General features: G+C 39.9%; 1 protein-coding gene across 2 annotated transcripts in view; it reads left to right on the forward strand.

Moving 5' to 3' along the window:
• LOC137291422 (inactive tyrosine-protein kinase transmembrane receptor ROR1-like) overlaps positions 1-14794 on the forward strand; it is a 160076-nt gene extending 145282 nt beyond the window's left edge. For both annotated transcript variants that reach the window (XM_067822755.1, XM_067822756.1), the window contains 7 exons: positions 306-344; positions 1536-1672; positions 2731-2940; positions 3591-3695; positions 4023-4160; positions 9043-9147; positions 9956-14794. In XM_067822755.1, the coding sequence (XP_067678856.1) occupies positions 306-344; positions 1536-1672; positions 2731-2940; positions 3591-3695; positions 4023-4160; positions 9043-9147; positions 9956-11568 (2347 nt within the window). In that variant the 3' untranslated portion in view covers positions 11569-14794. The remainder of the gene's footprint in view (positions 1-305; positions 345-1535; positions 1673-2730; positions 2941-3590; positions 3696-4022; positions 4161-9042; positions 9148-9955) is intronic.
• Positions 14795-19191: the final 4397 nt, after the last annotated feature.

Here is a 19191-nt window from a genome sequence, read left to right on the forward strand (position 1 = left end):
AAGTGCATATGGGTTCATAACGTAATGAATACCAATGTATCTGTCATCTGGCAACTGGTCCTTCTCACAATATCAAATTGCCTACATTCACATACCAAATGTCAAATATCCAGTTGTTGTTTAAATGTGTAACTTTTTGCTTTAATGCTGATAACTATTTGCTGGTTCCTATTACATAAGAGATGTCACAATAAACATGTGTGTTGTGGTGCAGCCTTCTTCCTGGTGAGAAGAAACACAACAAGAAATACAAAATGGAAGACATAAGTTTCCACTTTTCTTATCAGTTACTGCTTTTTCTCCAGATTCAACGGCAAGTACAACTCTGAGTTCCTGCCAGGAAAGTGAGTATGGTGATTGGCTGTGATAGCACCAGATTCTGGTAGTTTTTGTCTGTCTTCAAAGTGCATGAGCATTGGAAACAGTTTTCCATATCTGTTACAAGGTTATCATGTACATTCTAGACATAGTTCTTCCATTTGTAATTGGTTTTGAGCAAATATAATGTTCAAGTTTTGATGTGTAAAACATATTTGAAAACATTCTTTGAACTATATTGCAGTATATTTCTGTTACTCAGCAGTGGTAAAAGTTTACCATCAGAATAAGCTCATGCTGCTTAGTGGTTGTGTAAGAACTGACCTGAATGGCATCAAAGCAAAAGGGCATCGCTGCCTTCATAGAGTTGCTGGATTTACAACAATAGGAGCACATCAACACTACTATTCCCAGCACATGTTGTAATAAGCAATACAGGGATGATTGAAACCATAGGGCAATTCCAAGGAGGCTTTGAAACGCCCACATTAATGAAGACCATCAAAAACAGGTTGGGGACTATTAGGCAGTGCTGTTTATGTTTCATATGTTGATACAGTTGCCACTGCAGAGGCAAGGCTTGGCAAAGTCTGGTCTAAATAAATGATTGCTCATTACCCAACAGTGATAACATCTTGATGTGCTCAGATAGCAGATCACATTTGCACTACAACAACAAACGATCGGCTATAAATAAATGACCAGCACCAGTAGCCTATTGTTTACATTTTGAAATGATAAATCACAGGCTGGATTACATCAATTAGGAGCATTTAGAGTTGCGTGATGCATGTTCAGCACTAAGTAAGCTCACATGTGAGTGATTAGTGTACTAATGAGTGCAATTACTAGTGACTATACAATAGTGCTAATGTGGTGCTAGAGACCACACCCTCCCCAACCCAACACCTCCTCCTTGCCCCACCCCCAACAGCTGTTTGAAGGGGTCAAAGGTCAAATACTTCAATTAGAAAAAGAAACACCTCAAGCTTGGGGGAGTAATGAATTTTATAATTTGCTATAAAATAGGTTGATATCATCTGAATTTCAGAACCAAATTGCTTTTTGATGATGTAAATCAGAGAATTGACCCTCTTATGTTTGACTTTTTGAATATTATGTGTTTAAAACTATGTATATCCTGCTGTGTTATGTGCATGCTGCTCTACAATCTGTGATGGTTTGTTATGTTCTACTGCCTATATTATCTCCACTAGAGACGAGAAGGAGGAGGACCAGGGATCAGGCTTCTGTCAGGTCTACAGAGGGAGCACCTGCTCCAAGTTTGTGGGCAACATGAGCATATATGTCACATCCAAACTCACACAAAGTCGCAAGGAAGAAAAACTCATAGGTAAACAGTCATCTATCTTGTAGCCTGTACAGTTTAAATGGGATTATTCATGGAATGTGAATGATACGTGTATGGTGTGGATTGTTTAAGTTTGGATTAGGGATGCCTGAGACAGAATTGTCAAACAGAACAAAACAATTATGTAAGAAGGGTGTAACTAGAGTAATTAATTAGTTGTCTAATTAAAGTTATCTGCAGCTGTTTACTGTGTGACAAGGCATGAGTCAGACAGAATAACAGCCTTTTGACAGAGATTGATGTTCTGAGACAGATAAACACCTGCCTACCAATATCCAGTGGTGCTGTGCCAGGAAGGGACAACACCTTACTGTAGCAGGCCCCCTGGTATACTGGAGCAGCAGAGCACTGTAGTTTAGGTAACACTGGGTAGGCCAGAGGGAAACACAGTTGAATTAACTGATAAAAACTGTGGACTGAGAAATGACTCGCATTAGACAGCTACGTTATGTAAGATTTAGCTATTAGACTTGCTGTTATTTCATGAATTTGATTGCTTATCTCAGGTTGTCTGTGTTTGGCGTTATCTGCTTATTTATGTCTTACTTCAACTTTTACCTTCCCTGGGGAATTTCAGACGACTCTGAAGTGGGTTACCTCAGGTCCTGTCTTTTGAAATACACTAATTATTTAGCTGTCAACTGATTACAGCATGCCACTATTGAGGTAATATAGTGTGAGGGGTGAAACTGGTGGGATGCCGCATTACATTCTGTATCACACACTAGTGTGGGTCACTTTCATCAGTGTGAAACAAAGAAGGGCATGTGGGTTTGATGTACTCACAGCATTATTGTGTTGGGTTGCCTCCTAGCATATTTTTATCACCTTTGGTACAGAGTGCTTTTGACACATTACACACTGAAACTTCATAAAGATGGCTCCACATCCCAGTGATGTAATGTTGTCTTTCATTTCTACAAAAGTACCAATCAAATAATATTATATTGTAGATGTGTTTGAGTGGAATAGCTTGCTCCTTACATATTCATTAATGCTGGGGAAAGGTGCATGTTGAACCATTCTTGTATATGCTTCAGCGGGATTTGCTGTGATCGGGTCTTCCAGCCACCTGTCCTCCAAATGCCAGGAGTATGCCATCCGCTCCCTGTGTTTCCACTCCCTCCCTCTGTGTGACACCAACACCAACAACCCAAGGCCAAGGCAGATTTGCAAGGATGAATGTGAAATCCTGGAGGAGTCAATCTGCAAGACTGAGTATATCCTAGCTAAACAACACCAGCTTATAGGTGGGTGTTAGATATGACATATCAATCTGCACATTGTAGCCTCACAACATAGCTTTTAGGTGGATGGACCCGTGAAGGTCCAGGGTAGAATAGGCCTTCAGCAACCTATGCTTGCCATAAAAAGTGACTAAGCTTGTCATAAGAGGCGACTAACAGGTCGGGTGGTCAGGCTTGTTGACTTGGTTGACAAATGTCATCAGTTCCCAATTGTGCAGATCTATGCTCATACTGTTGATCACTGGATTGTCTGGTCCAGAATAGATTATTTACAGAGCGCCGCTATATAGCTGGAATATTGCTTAATTCTTGTGTAAATGTTGAAATATTTACACCAAAATGTAGAAGTAGTTATGAATTATTTTTCGATTAGGTCTTTAATATCTTTGAGATTAAAGGAAACAGTGCACTTAGAGGAATGTCTTAAGCTCCCTCCTGCTGTGATTTGGAATAATGCTCACTAACATTTTTTCTGAGGTGTTAAACATTACTCCCAGTGTTCATAAAGTATTTGCTACATTCAAATCACTGCTTTGAAGCAGACAAGGATGTGGTTTGACAAGTGAGCACTCATATTTCACAATGCAAATGGTAGTATTTCTCATGCAGCATGGGTGATCATCTTATGACATTTTGCTGCCTCTGTGTTTCAGGCAACTCGCTGCTGCCAGACTGCAAGAAGTTGGCTGGCCCTGGCACACCAGAGGGAGATAACTGTATCCGTGTGGGTATTAGCATCACAGAGGGCTACAACAAGAGTGAGTAGTACCACAGATACAGTCACTTAACACATGCACCTACATGCATTTCTTAACCAAGTTGTACCCCCTACATGTGTGTAGTGTGAATTAGCAGGGATTTGTCTAACATGTTTCACCTATGCTTTCTGAATGTCACATGAATGGGATTCATGATAACACTGTCCTCACAGTTAATTGTCCTATGCCATACAGTCATATCAGCATTCATATTGTTTAGCCCATATTATTTGTGATTATGTTTTCGTATTACCGGTAACTTTATCCAACTTTATCCCACAATTTGTTGCCATGAAATTACCATGCATGATACTATTGTAATTACAGAGCACAACTGTTACAATGGGACTGGGACAACATATGAGGGAAATGTAAGCAAAACGAAGAGTGGCTTCACTTGCCAGAAGTGGAACTCAGACACTCCCCATCAACACTTCTTCAAATCCTCCCGATACCCCATTGTTGGTGAGTATGTCACTGCAAAGAGAACAATCATTACAAATCTATCTGTATTACACCATTGCCATAAATTTTCACATTTTGGCTAGCATCACGCTACTTTACAATTCTGTCCTCTTAACTGACCTCTGACCGTAATCTGTTGTCCCTTTAATAATGCGGCGGCGATGTCTTCTTGACCATAGTGACACAACCTATCAACAGCAGTTCCTCAATAAAATGTATCCATTCAGAAGTACTATTTATATAAAGTTTACAATTTATTACACTGAAATTATCTCAAATAGTTATTATCAAGCACTAATATATGGCTTGATGGATGAATGCTGGCATGAAACATCAACATCAACATTTTTCATAGAATTAAACTATCCTGTAAAGCAACACTTGCACCTTTTTTTCTCATTCATACAAGAATAGAGTAACAAAAAAGATATGCATTTGTAATTAGAAAATTTCAGTGTTTATGAGCCTAGTGTAGGCATCATCGAGTTTGGGGTTAGATTGTTATATTAGAATAACATAGTGGCTGGGGCAGGTGGCTGGGTAATATTGTACCTACCTTTGTAGGTGCTACTCATTCGGTTTGTAAATTACATTATGTGGTCTTAAATCAACAATAAAGGACTGTAAAATTGAAAAAACACACAAGCACGCATGCAGATGCAATAGAGGTGGTATTATTTGAATTAATAACTGTTGTCTTCCAAAGCGGCCTTTGTGTTTCCCAGCTATGATCTTTCAACAACACAAAAATGCTATATTCTCAAAATGTCTCTCTATTTACTCCCAGAGAAGCATTTTGACATGATTGTATGAAATTGACTATCAAATAGGCATGTTCTTAAACTTATCCTGTCTGACGATTTGCACTTGTCTCTTGCTTTGGTGCTGAATGGAACACATGAGAACTTTCCCTGTAGGCCTGTCTTTTCCACCTGTCCGTGTTCTCCAGGCTGTGCTACCTTATCTAAGATGTGCTTGCTCCCATTGGCTGGTAGACAGAACTCATCCTACTTCAACAGAGTATGGTCGATCACCCGACAAAACCCCTGCATTCAGTGACCTGTATTAAATGCTTGTCATTCTAAGATTCCAGTGTTGAAAGGTGATGATTTTATTGGTTGCATTATCAGATGTCTACAGTACTTGTTAAGTACAGTTTCTTGTGGGAAGTCCCATGTGGGATTCGAATCCACACCTAGGGGCTTCGTCTATTGAAATGTCTGCTTGTTGTACCACTTCATCAAAACACTCTGTGTTGCCAGCTGACTCTCACAGCCGATCTATATCATCAAATCACCTACCTTCACATCCTGACACATCCAGACCATCAGATATATCTTTGATTCACTTTCAAGGGGTGCCAATGGAGGGTCCTGCCATTGGCATATTTACAGCCCTGTTACATTTTACTCAGGTAACCAAACCGATAACTTCATAAGCTACCTGCATTGGCGAGATGTGACATTCAAGAGCTACATCGATGACTGTGTTCAAGCCCAGCAGGATCCAGTTGTCCTTTGTCTTCACAGGGAGTTCACCATCAAGTTGCTGAGACAATTAGCATAGCTCCAGAACTATGAGTAGTCGGAGTTAACACTGACTCAGAGATTACATGTCATTGGGGTTGTATATGACACACAACAGGAATTGTTGTTTGTACCCCCAGGACAGTTGGGGATGTCATAGCCAACACCCTGCCACGGCCCAAACGGCCTCCAACAACAGAGTGGAATTTACTGCCTCTGATATTCCAGTCATTGATCAACTCCATATCTTGACCAAACATAGATCAATATGCCACTCTGTGCAACCATCAGCTTCCACGGTTCGTGTCCCTAGTTCCAGGTCCTCAGGCATGGGACCATGGTGTATTAGCCATATCATCTGAGGGTCGAAATGCTTGCGCATTTCCTCCTCCAGCTCAGTTACTTGCTACCAGCAAGAATCATCTGTCTTGGTTGCATTCTTTTCGCCAGAAGGAGCTGGTTTTAGCTTAAAAAAACTAACAGAACCGAATCCAGTACCACTACCCGCCCGAAATGACGTACTTTATCATCCAGATTCAGACATTTACAATGGGTCATCACAAACCCTCAATCTCCACGTATTGCACAGTTACAGAGATCTTTGTTATCCTAGGGTTACTTCTCTCAGAGTAGCTTGAGCTGTAACATCTGCACATAGGACAATCATTGTATGACAATAAATGGAAGGAATTTGAACATTGCTGTAAAATTAATTAATTCTCCAACTACTGCATCACTTCAGGTTGTTGCTGAATATCTACAGTATTTATGGGCTACAAAGAAACTCAAAGAAACCAATGTGTCTACTACTCACGAGCTCCAGTATCTGCTTCGTTCCTTCAGACTTTCTCACCAATGTAGGAACTTCAGATCTCCTCCATGGGATATGTCAGTTGTCCTCATGGTATCCAGTGAACATTCCAAACATGTTTCTAGTAGCATTAGCTACTGCGGCTTGTATTTAAGAGGTACATGCACTAGATATGAATCATGCGTTTTGAGCAAAACGTAATTGCTGAATTTTGTCTAGTACTGCGTTGGGAAAACCAGTTACCAAGGCAACTGGATAGAACATTTACTATCCCACCCATTGTAAACCAACCACGGGCCAGATGATGCTGAAGTTTTGTCTCTCTGCCCTTGTCAGAGCTCTACGTATCTTCCTAGCTGCCTCCCAAGAGTGCCGCCATCTTCATAAGAGATTATTCATCCCACTGTCTACTGCATCCAAGACTGAGGTCTCATTGACAGGTTTGTCCTTTTGGATGTGTGCTATCATAGTGAGGGTGGATTGTAACCCCCAGCAACATCCAATCCACATGAGACCCAGGCTTTAGCCTCTACGATGTTCATGACAGCCATCATGGAGGCACTCAATTTTATTGGGTTATTGCAATGATTTTCTATACAGATCTACGGTGGTTAGTGCCTGTAATTGCAGTGTAGAAGTGTTCAACAATCTTCCTTGCTGACCTCTGTTCCAAGACTCGCCTAGTTGCATCCGCGAGGATTGCGGCCAAACTCCACATCGATCGGGAGCACCCACTTCATGAGACTTTGATAGTCGGATCCGGCCTCCCTTGTTCATTTCTATCTACAGTTGTGATTAGCCTACATAACGTGTATACTGTCAGTGCTTTTTGACCTTGGGTACAACCAGCAACCAGCCATCTAACTGTGGGATAAGTGCACATTGTTAAAAAATTTGGAAATTTTAACTATAAATAAACGCCCGTCCAGCCTCCTTGCTAGTCAGATTACACAGTTGTGTGACAGAAAGAAAAATGATCACTCTGAGGTAGTCACGTGGGTAGATGGGAACACGAATGTATGGAAAAGACAGGCCTGCAGGGAAAGTTCTCATGTGTTCCATTCAGCATCGAAGCAAGAGAGAGCAGTGCAAATTGTGAGATAGGATAAGTATATAAATATACAGTTCATAGTTAAAATTTCCAAATACTCTAAACTGTCTTATTTCCGCGCATATAAATTTTTGTGAGTGATGGTCACTAAACCTTTTCGTGCCGTCTTATTTACGCTAGGTGCTAGTGGACAAATATATTGACAAATACAATGCAGTATAAATACCTGAGATATTGGCCTAATGGGTACTTTATATGACTACAGTTTTCAAGCTAGATGCAGAATATTGATTAATAAACCTTTCATTCAGCCATGAAAAAGACCAGTCACATGACAAAAATGTGATCTTGTTACAGAGGATGTCTCTGAATGTTTTAACACAACACCCAGGTGCATGATCATTGAGTTGTTATAAAATAAACAGATTTGTGTAGTGATCTAAAAACAAATGTAATTGATTTCAAACCAATTGTTAGAGCAATGAAAATAAACTGATCTCTTCTCACGTGTTGTGATTGCTTATGTAGATTGTGAAAACATTAATATCCCCAAACAGTAAATCTTGTTTGTCTTTTTCAAACATCAAAGGGTTTAGAAGTTACGGAAACCAGTTACTTATGAAATGTGAAAAAGAACAAGTGAAATTTTAAACTGTATGTAAAATGAAGACTGGGGTGGGCAAATCACATTCATAGTATAAACTATCCAACTGAAGCCTTGTGGAAGTTTGTGCCGAAGGCAAAATGGAGTGATCCTCTCTGTCTTCCTGACCCTTTGACTGCCAGTACTACTGAGACAGCTACCCTGATGTCTGCCACCAGCAAGTCTATCGAATCAGTGACTGTCACTCCAGAAGCAAAGATTAATTCAAGAGGTGTGAAACGAAAGAAGAACACAACAACTTTGACCCAGAAACCAACGCCAAGATAGCAAAGTACGCGACAGAACATGGTAGCACCAGTACAGGAAGACATTTCACTAAAAAACATGGATTCAACATTGCAGGAAGCACAGTCCACTACATGAAAACAGCCAACATGAAACAGAAGAAAAAAGATTTCTTGGAAGACATCACAGAGCTGAAACACAAGATTTGAGGCAGACCTTTGTTGTTAGGTGAACTTGATAAACTTGTCAAAGATCACGTGACTGCTTTTAGAGACGGGGAGGTATAATAAATCACAATAACGTCAATGTTGTTGACTTATCTGAATAGAGTGAATGATATGTCTATATTATCGCATGTTTTTATTCTCGAGTCGTGAAATCTGTCGCGATAGTTTGGCTGTTTACAGTATGTCTGGAGATGACGCTTACTGGGGTTTAACATGGCAGTCAAGAGCATTGCTGTTATTGTGATGTGTGGCTGATGTAGGATTAATAGTGCTAGCACAGGAGATATCATGCCAGCATAGATGTCCCTCGCAAATACATCAAGCTGACTCTGCTGACCAGTCACATTTTTGTATTATATGAATAATTATTTCTTGCAGGTTCTCATAATTATTGTCGTAATCCTGGCAACCAAGAAGAAGCCCCTTGGTGCTTCACCACCAATGGACGTGTTCAGAAGGAAGTGTGTGCCATCCCAAAGTGTGGTGAGTATACCCATAGTTACAAAGAGCTTCAGCTCATGCAGTATGTACACTATTCTCTCTCAATCCTCTCTTTGTTTCCAAAGCTTAGCTTACAAACCCATACTTAGCTTCATTTAAAAGTTAAAGATATCCAAGCAAAAGGACATTGGGTCCTGTAAGTTTCAGATGTCTGTCTGACCCACTGAAAATTCACAGGACCCACAGAATAAAATTAAACACACAATTCAGATTTAACATTTCTCATAATTGGCATTGAAATTACCATTATATAATGACAAACATTATAAACAAAAATTTATGAACGGTGAACAAGTGTCACATGCCAAAAATAAAAACTTCAGACAAAGTCATTGTAATATATTCAGTCAGACACTGGGGCCAGCAGGTTGGCGACTTCTGTTTGACCATTGCCAAATCTGCCAGATTTGTCAGAGGATCAGACACTATTCGTGAACTCTGAAAGCTATGGTCTGGAATTGAAAAATGCAACAAACATGGTGTTTCTCCTATTAATTGATAGTATAAAATTATAAATATATGATTAAACTACATATAGTGTGTGTGTGTGTGTGTGTGTGTGTGTGTGTGTGTGTGTGTGTGTGTGTGTGTGTGTGTGTGTGTGTGTGTGTGTGTGTGTGTGTGTGTGTGTGTGTGTGTGTGTGTGTGTGTGTGTGTGTGTGTGTCATGTTTCAGTTGTTCATCAAAAACCTTTATGGGTAATTCATTTACTTAGTTCTATAGCTGTTATGGGTTGATTATATTATGTTGTGTATTTTAGTGTTTCACAAAATGTTTGTGTGTGCTTCAGTTGGTGGTGCCAGTGGATCAGCAGGAGGAGAAGAGCAAGGCAACAAACTCATGTTCATATTGGTTCCTGGTATCACAGTCCCACTGGCCCTTGCTTTGCTCCTTGCCCTTGTCTGCTTCTGCCAGCAATCAAGGAGCAGGCAAAATGGCAAGGGGAAGACTGCTAATCGACCAAATGTCCCAATGGAAATGAGTCCCCTCAACCCTAAACCAAGCTCACGAGCCAGAGAATTCCCAATGGGCAACATACGTTTTCTCCAAGAACTGGGTGAAGGTGCTTTTGGCAAAGTGTATAAAGGAGAACTATTGGGATTGTATGGAGACAACAGTGTCAGCAAGGTTGCTATCAAGACCTTGAAAGACACTGCAACTCCAAAGACACAAAATGACTTTCGACGGGAAGTTGACCTGATGTCAGAAATGAGACACCCAAATATTGTGTGTCTGCTAGGTGTATGTATGAAACAGGAGCCAATGTGTATGTTGTTCGAGTATATGACACATGGTGACCTGCATGAGTATCTCTTGATGCATTCACCCCACTCTGATATATCGGGAAAGGATGATGAGGGGGCAGCTAAGTTACTGGAGTATCCTGACATGCTGTTCATGTCTCTGCAGATAGCTGCAGGCATGGAGTATCTGGCCAGCCATCATTTTGTCCACCGTGACTTGGCGGCCAGAAACATCCTGGTTGGAGAAAACCTGACTGTCAAAATCTCTGATTTTGGGTTATCAAGAGATGTTTACTCTTCTGATTACTACCGTGTCCAAAGTAAATCTCTTTTGCCTGTTCGCTGGATGCCACCTGAGTCTATCATGTATGGTAAATTCACAACTGATAGTGATGTTTGGGCATTTGGGGTTGTTTTGTGGGAGGTTTTCAGCTATGGCCTTCAACCATATTTTGGGTACTCTAACCAAGAGGTGATTGAGATGATCCGTTCCAGACAGATTCTAGGATGTCCTGAAGATTGTCCAGCTCGCATATATGGTTTGATGGTTGAATGTTGGCATGAAACACCAGCAAGAAGACCATCTTTCAGAGAAATACATGCTCGTCTGAGAGCCTGGAAGGGAGAAATAATGACTGGCCAGAATCCACACTGGAGTCTGTCACAGAGTCACTCAGCACACTCAAGCAGTACTCACCAGAGTTCCCACAGCCAGCCCAGCCACCATAGCAGCACTGGACCGAGCAATACCACCGCCGTTACAGGCTTGACTGGCAGCAGCAATACTTCAGATCCCATGTACCACCCAGTTGCTCAACCACCCCAGATGGTCATGCACCACCCTAACCTGCCCAGTCACATGCAGCCACTGTTGCCACCTCACAACACCAGGAACGGACCACCGCCCTACAATAAGTTGGAGAATTCTCAATCTAAAATATCACCACCTGGTTCAGTAGCAAGTTCAAATTCTACAAAAAGTGCCACATCGCAAGGTTCCTCTACAGGGAACCTTAAGCCTGGAAATCATAATGCCATGCCCTTGTTCATAGGGAACAATGCAAAAAATGGCACACCATCTGTGACGGAGTGCAACCGTTTTAATAGTCTAATGTCACACAATGGATACATTCCTGATCAGAGGACTTCAGAAATATAAGGTGTGCCAGTATGCACAGAGGTATTGTGCTGACTGACCGATGCAGCTCCCAGAGTCACTGCATGATTGTGATGATACAATGATTGTACAAATTATTTCGTCATTGGAATACAACCAGATTAAGGAATGGATCTGTTGTTTCTGGCACAACCGATGCCAGTTGATGTGTTAAGACACTGGTGTGCAATGCTGAACATGACCTATTCTCAGTAATCGATGCAATAACATAGTGTTATAAAGTGCCACTGGCTTCAACCAGATGTCTTCAACTTGCTGAACATTGACTCGGTGCTATCAGATTTGTTGACTTTTGTATGATGCAGTTAAGTAGAAGACATGCCCTTCAAGCTTGCCCTATGCCTTAGAGTCATGGGTGCAGCTGGCTGTCACTAGTATGGTAGCAATACCAAAGATAAACTTTGGGCCAATATTTGTTGCACTCTACCTAGAAGCTTCAGTGTTTGTTTTGTTTGGCCATAGAATACAGTTAAAACTCACACTCATTTCAGTTCAAGGGGAAATATAATGAAGATGATGGTGTGACATGCTAAAAATTATATATGTTGATTTGAAAATATGGACAATTTGAAAATTTGAGATGATTTTAAAATCACCCTTGAACAAGTGTTGGAGCCGTTTTAAAGGATGCTATTCACAGTTTCTGTGATATATAGATCAGTATTGTTGTTAATTTTGCAGTTACTTTGTTTTGTCCTGACTAGCTGTTGTCTATTTATTTTATTCAAGTCTAACTTGTGAGTAACAGCATAATACTATACTCTGTAGACCAGCCTAAAGACCAAAGATTGTAGCATTAAAGCAATCTTAGATTGCCAACAATCTTCATAAAGTTTTTGCTAGATGGAGTTTTAGTAGCATTTTGACCTTTTTTATGCTTGTGTGAGTATTGGGAATCATGAGTGACAGATTGTATGGTAGATGGAAGGATGTGTTGATTGTGTGGTGTATTGTTATACTTAGCTGTCATCAACATTATTGCATGAAGACAATCAGACAATTTGAGTGGGTAGGTAGGAGGGATTGGATCTTTTGAGGAGGAAACCGGTGATAGCTGAAATAACTTTTCTGGCTCATGAAAGTAATTGTGCATGAATGAGGATGTGTAACAGTCCCTTTTTGCCCATGTTGATGCTGCACACGTACTGCCCCTCCCACCTGAGTTAATGCAGCACTAGTACTTGAAGGTTTTCCTACCTACCTACCTATGTTGACACCACACAAGTAATGGAAGATTGTCCCTCCTGCCTGTGTTGCCACAACACTAGTACAGGAAGATTGTCCCTCCTGCCTGTTTTGACACTGCACCAGTACTGGAAGGTTGTCCATCCTTCCTATGGTGACACAACACCAGTGCAGGAATGTTGTCCTTCCTGCCTATGTTGACACAGCACCAGTACAGGAAGGTTGTAAATCCTGCCTGTGTTGACACAGCACCGGTACTGGAAGGTTGTCCCTCCTGCCTATGTTGACACAGCACTAGTACAGGAAGGTTGTCCCTCCTGCCTGTGTTTACACTGCATCAGTACAGGAAGGTTGTCACTCCTGCCTGTGTTGACACAGCACCAGTACAGGAAGGTTGTCCCTCCTGCCTGTGTTGACACAGCACCGGTACTGGAAGGTTGTCCCTCCTGCCTATGTTGACACAGCACCAGTACAGGAAGGTTGTCCCTCCTGCCTATGCTGACACGGCACCAATTCTGGAAGATTGTTCCTCTTGCCTGTTTTGACACAGCACCAGTACAGGAAGGTTGTCCCTCCTGCCTGTGTTGACACAGCACCAGTACAGGAAGGTTGTCCCTCCTGCCTGTGTTGACACAGCATCAGTACAGGAAGGTTGTCACTCCTGCCTATGTTGACACAGCACCAGTACAGGAAGGTTGTCCCTCCTACCTGTGTTGGCACAGCACCAGTACTTGAAGGTTGTCCCTCCTGCCTATGTTGACACAGCACCAGTTCTGGAAGGTTGTTCCTCTTGCCTGTTTTGACACAGCACTAGTACTGGAAGATTGTCACTCCTGCCTGTTTTAACACAGCACTAGTACTGGAAGATTGTCCTTCCTGTCCATGTTAATGCCTCACCAGTACTGGAAGAATCCACTAGTTCACTTTCAGCAAAGTTGACATCAGACAGTTATATATGTGTTCATGCACTTACATAAGCATGTGTGCACACATGGAGAGTATGGAAGCTTGTATGATGTGTGTAAATGAGGATGAGAGTTTTGTACAGTTACATAGTGCCATTTTGTACCCCAGTCAGCTAGAGCATCTAGCCTGTCTGTGTGTCTGTTTATCTACTGGAGCACCTTATTATCAGAGGCTGAGCTTTGCATGGGATAATAATGCTGATGTCCAATGGATTTTACCAACATTATTGTTGAAATGAAGACGTCATGCATTTGATACATCCTGAAAGTTGACTGCCCATACACGGCTATTATATAACTTAGAGTTTAGTTGTTCATGTTGTGTACAAACACTCTCAAGTTACATGAAATCTTGATGGCAAATTTGACTGGAATGCAATCGAAACACTTTTTTATCTTGTTTCAATGTACAATATTTACCCCCCAGTTTGTTGGTACTCAGAGCTATGCATATTCTTACTGTGATTTCTACACTACTCATCTGTCCTACTGATGTTTGCCTTATGAATGTATCTATCTGGCTTCTCTGGCGTACATGTTGGAGCTCACTGTTCACTGCTAGTGTCAGTGGGCTCTGTAAGCTGTTGTCATGTGCCCCTAGCCATATGCTGCCTGACCTGATGCTAAAAGGTGGCAGTCTGTACTTAGCTTGTATATATGCCTTAATAGGACAACAGTTGACAACATGTACATACTACATATTGTTGTGCAACACCTAGAATGCAAAGTTGTACAGTTTATTCAGCTTCTCTCAAACACTATTTTCTACTCATTCTCCATGATGAAATATTTCATTCATATTTATGATTAGAAGTTAGTTAAGTTACCACAATACTGTGAAATCAAAGATGACATAATTGGAGTTGACGCAATACTTTTTTGTAATTAGAGAGAAGCTGATGATGACAACTTTGACCTGGTGCTACATGTAACGGCTTATATGCTGTCTGTGCATGTAAATTATGGAAGTTACATATAATGCATATCAGAGAAATCTGTTGCATGTATCATTGATTATAAAATGCTGATATTGTCTAATAAAATTGGTAAAATTGAAAGTGATGTCTTTGTCTTGTAACTAGCAGCAGGATACCCTGCAAGAACAAAAACAAACAGATTTTGGATAAGAAAAATGTACAGATCACTGTTATATGTTATAAATAATACTCAGTTGGACCAGCAACGCTGTGCTAGCTTTTATCTAATCATAATTTATGGATATAATTCTTAATACACTTAATTTATGCACCTGTGGTATATATTTTTTTTCTGACGTCAGTCGGCAAAGGGCAAGGTCATCTTCTAGGGAGTAAGCAAAATTAGTTTTGGAAATATTCCAACATCTCATTTAGGGACACCAGAAATGGGCTTCATTCATTGCATCTATGTGGAGAACAGAATGGGGGGTCTTCAGCATGACAAATACCACTAGGCTTCCTCAGAACCCTTACATTGAATACATATGAAATATATCCTCTGGCATAAATTCGGTAAAACCTTTAATTCTTGTGAATGCTACCACTACTGCAACATGTCTATAAATCCTGTATTTTGGCTCTCCTCACACTCGAATGTCTATCTGGTCCTTATCCATAATCAGTTGTGAAAATGTTAATGTCTACCTAACCATGCTATTTATGTCTGCACTATACCCTGGACGCATCTACGGGTCGGCCCGATAATTTTATTACCTCCCTTTGCTGGCTCCGCATTCTCACAGTAGCCAATCAGCAAGGCTGCCGTTATAACCGAACTTGCCATTGTCAACAAATGTAGCAGTTGCAACTCGCAATTTGGAGAAATCATACAGGCACATTTATAGGTCCGAAACCTTTTTCAAAACATGCATGAAATCCATCTACCTCTTTCAGAGAACCTCAGCATGGTTTGTTTACCAAGTTAAATCGGTTAGAGAATTTAAAAAGTGAAAGTGAGTTGTGATTGGTTCGCTCAACTTCCCAGCGTAGACACCTGATTGGAAAAAAAGCCAGCCAAGGGACGTAATAAATCGGGCTGATGCATCAAGGGCATAGTGGAGACTTTTCGGAGCGTATACCATCGAGATATCGAGGATGCATTTCAGTTGGTAGATGTCACACCAACTGTTCTATATGACAAATGGTAGGGTTGTTATCCTCAGCAGCTAAAATGTTGTTTTAATCTTATTGAAATCTCACAATTGATCATTGCCTCATTACCAATGAACAGTTATCGAACAAAGTTGGTTAGAGTCATTTTTCAAATTTTCCTGTCAAGGTAGTTATTGCAGATATGTATAATATGATGCAACTTGCTAGTTTAAAGTTATGACTAATGTATCATAAACATACACTTCCTTGAGTCTTCAAGAAATATTCAGTCATGACTTCTCAGTGAGGTGAGTTTTCTAAGAAATATAGAAATTTTTAGGCCCTGCCAACTGTGAAGATATGTTGCATTGTCAAGTGTTTCAAAGACTATAACAATAGTTCCAAACTCGTTTATGTTGTATTATGAGACATTGCGATCTATTACTTGGTCATTTAGTCAATGCAACCATTCTTTGATTCTTTCAATAATTGTAACACCACTAGTAGTAATAAGGGATGAAGTGGTTGAATCATCTTATTGTAAGAAGTGAGCTTAGTTCAGGATCACTACCTGGACTGTCTGGTCCAGACAATTAATTACAGACTGCCTCCAATTAGAAGGAATATTGCAAATGAGGTGTTTGCCAAGGTGATGCTGGACAGCAAGTTGCAAAGAAAATAATTAAGACAATATCGTCCTTTTTGGAGTCAAGTCACACAAGTATTTATTTATTTATTTATTTTTTATTATTATTATTTTTTTATTTTTTTTATTTTTTTTTTTATTTTATTTATTTTTTTTTTTGAGTAAACCAAATTCCCAAAGCTTCTTTATATTCCTGATGGATGTACATGGTATTTTATCAGAGTCACGTGGACCAATCAAAACTCGATATTCCTAGATGAGGCTAGATAAGACTCTGCATGACTCAGCAAAGGCTTTTCAGTCTGATGAGTCACTGCAACCCGGGGCATTCCTCAGCAGAATTACCTGAGCAATTACACCACCTTGTGATATGTCTCAAGTCCAAAGGAAGACTACAAATACTAGGGCATGCAGGGTTAATAATCTGCCCTGACAAAGGGTTAGAAATCAGCTATGAACTGGCAAAATATAACTGACAAGTCTAAAATATTGAATAATATGTATTCAGCATGGCACAAAGCGATCTTAGTGCTACAATAATTGCAACTCCTATTCTCCAACATAAGCTTAAGATCACCAAAGTCTTGATTTTCAATGAGAAACTGTTGATGAAGAGGCAGACAGATTAAGGCAGGCCGAATGATGAAACACTCCAGTATAACTCCGAGTGTAAGTCTGTGTGTGTGCCCCGTCAACACAAGCAGCCATCTATACAGTCACAGATTCTTGAACGTTCGAGCACTGTGCCACCACATCGCCACTTCGTCGTTCAGCCTCATGTTTACCAACAGTCAAAACACATACTCATATATACATGTACAGAAGAGCACCTAATGGGATTCAAACTCTAAAGCGCTACCTTGAAAGGCGTGCTGCTAAAATACTATTACCGTGATACAAAAAGTGACCCCTAATAACAATAACAATACAAACCATACTCTCGTAACATCCTGAAAGTTTGTCAAAAGAGCCGACTTTGTATTTGTAGAGTGTCAATATAAAGAGGTCTTTACTCAAGTCATGGAATTAGCTAACATCATGGGTGAGTGAGTTAACATTTAACGTCACATCGGCAATATTTCAGGCATATCGTGACGAGAACAGATTTGAAATTGAAATGGGATGTGTGCATATTATAAAAACCTGTCGTCAAAGGACAGTAAAACAACTAGAATATCACAGTTACGGATAAAACAAGTGTGGAACAGTAAAACTGATAGAACTATTTGGACAAGACAAGATAAAACACAAACTACATACATCACCAGCAGTGAAGGTATATATATCACCATGCGAGGGTCCATATGGACTTACAGTACCTTTGCTACCTGCATGGACCATGACTGGATTTACACTATCCCTACAGACACTGGTGATGATAGGAAGATTTAGCCAGAATTTGAAAGAATAAAAATTACTACGACTAAAAAGTATGGTTGAGCAAAATTGACTTTGAAAGTTGTTGGGACTTACGTACCCTCTTGAGAGGACAATAATTGTATGCTACTTCAGTCCCCTTTGAGGGTACAGCCACTAACGATGGCAGTTGCTAATTCACAATACCATGCTTAAAAGATATATCATCTATGTACAAAACATATTCAAAATTTATGTAGCAATTCTATTTCCTTTAAAAATTCAATTATTAAATGATGATTAACATTATAGAAAAGATTCTTTACGGTTTTCACATTGAAATATTTATCCCTTGTGATGGCAAAATCAACACAGTCAAGCAGGACATGTAGCTAACATCGACAGACACAGACAGGCTTTGTGGAATATATGAAACGGTCCATAGACATTCAGCATGTGACACTACCTCTGCAGGAATTTTTTAAGTGTATTTCTGTGTATATATAGAGGATATTGTACAAGTGTCCATGTCACACTATGTTTACGACACGAGTGCCCATATGTTGGAATTCCCTGAGTATATGAAATATATATCGATATTTAGGCACGAGTGTCATAAGCTTGTATGATATGGGCACGAATATAATATATATAAAAGTCATCAAACTGAGGAAAATAAACCCAAATCTACTTTCAAATACGCTGGCTACCCTAGTCGCCGCCTGTAGCCAGCAACGTCACAGAAGAAACGTACTATCACACCATTGTTCATGACATCACGTCACCATGACAAAGAGATAGTGTGCCCTAGGGCACCATGTAAAAAATATGGGTCATTCTCTAAAAGAATTCATGTAATGAAAAATAAAAAAATAAAAAACGTCATATTGGATTATCTCTTTTTCCTTTTGAATGGTCAACACATTAAAAAATGCAGTCATGATAATTTGCACACAGGAAAGTAACAAAATAATTTTAAAATAAACTTTTCAAAGAATCAGCTGAAAATAAAAGTGGTGCAACAAGCACAAAAGCAGTTTATTCACACTTTGGTGTTAGATAAGGAATTTCAACTTTTGTCTTTATTTACAAATTATTTCCTTTTTCAAATAAAATTAAATCATTTCATTATTCTCACTAATTTAATTGTAAATTTAGAAAAGAAAATCTTGGTGTGAGAAGAAAGAAATGGTAACATATGGTATTTTTTCGGATATAACTTGTATACTTAAGGAAAGTATAAACTCATTTTTTTAATTCTTTTAACCATTACAGATGAAAGTCTTGTGGCACCAAACTCATTCTTAAAGGTCACATGCAACCAAAACATCAAACATAATTTAAACACAATTTTCACTTATTCATGACATAATGTCCATTGCTG

The sequence above is a fragment of the Haliotis asinina genome, chromosome 7 (genome assembly GCF_037392515.1).
Source record: "Haliotis asinina isolate JCU_RB_2024 chromosome 7, JCU_Hal_asi_v2, whole genome shotgun sequence".
NCBI classification, from domain to species: Eukaryota; Metazoa; Mollusca; class Gastropoda; order Lepetellida; family Haliotidae; genus Haliotis; species Haliotis asinina.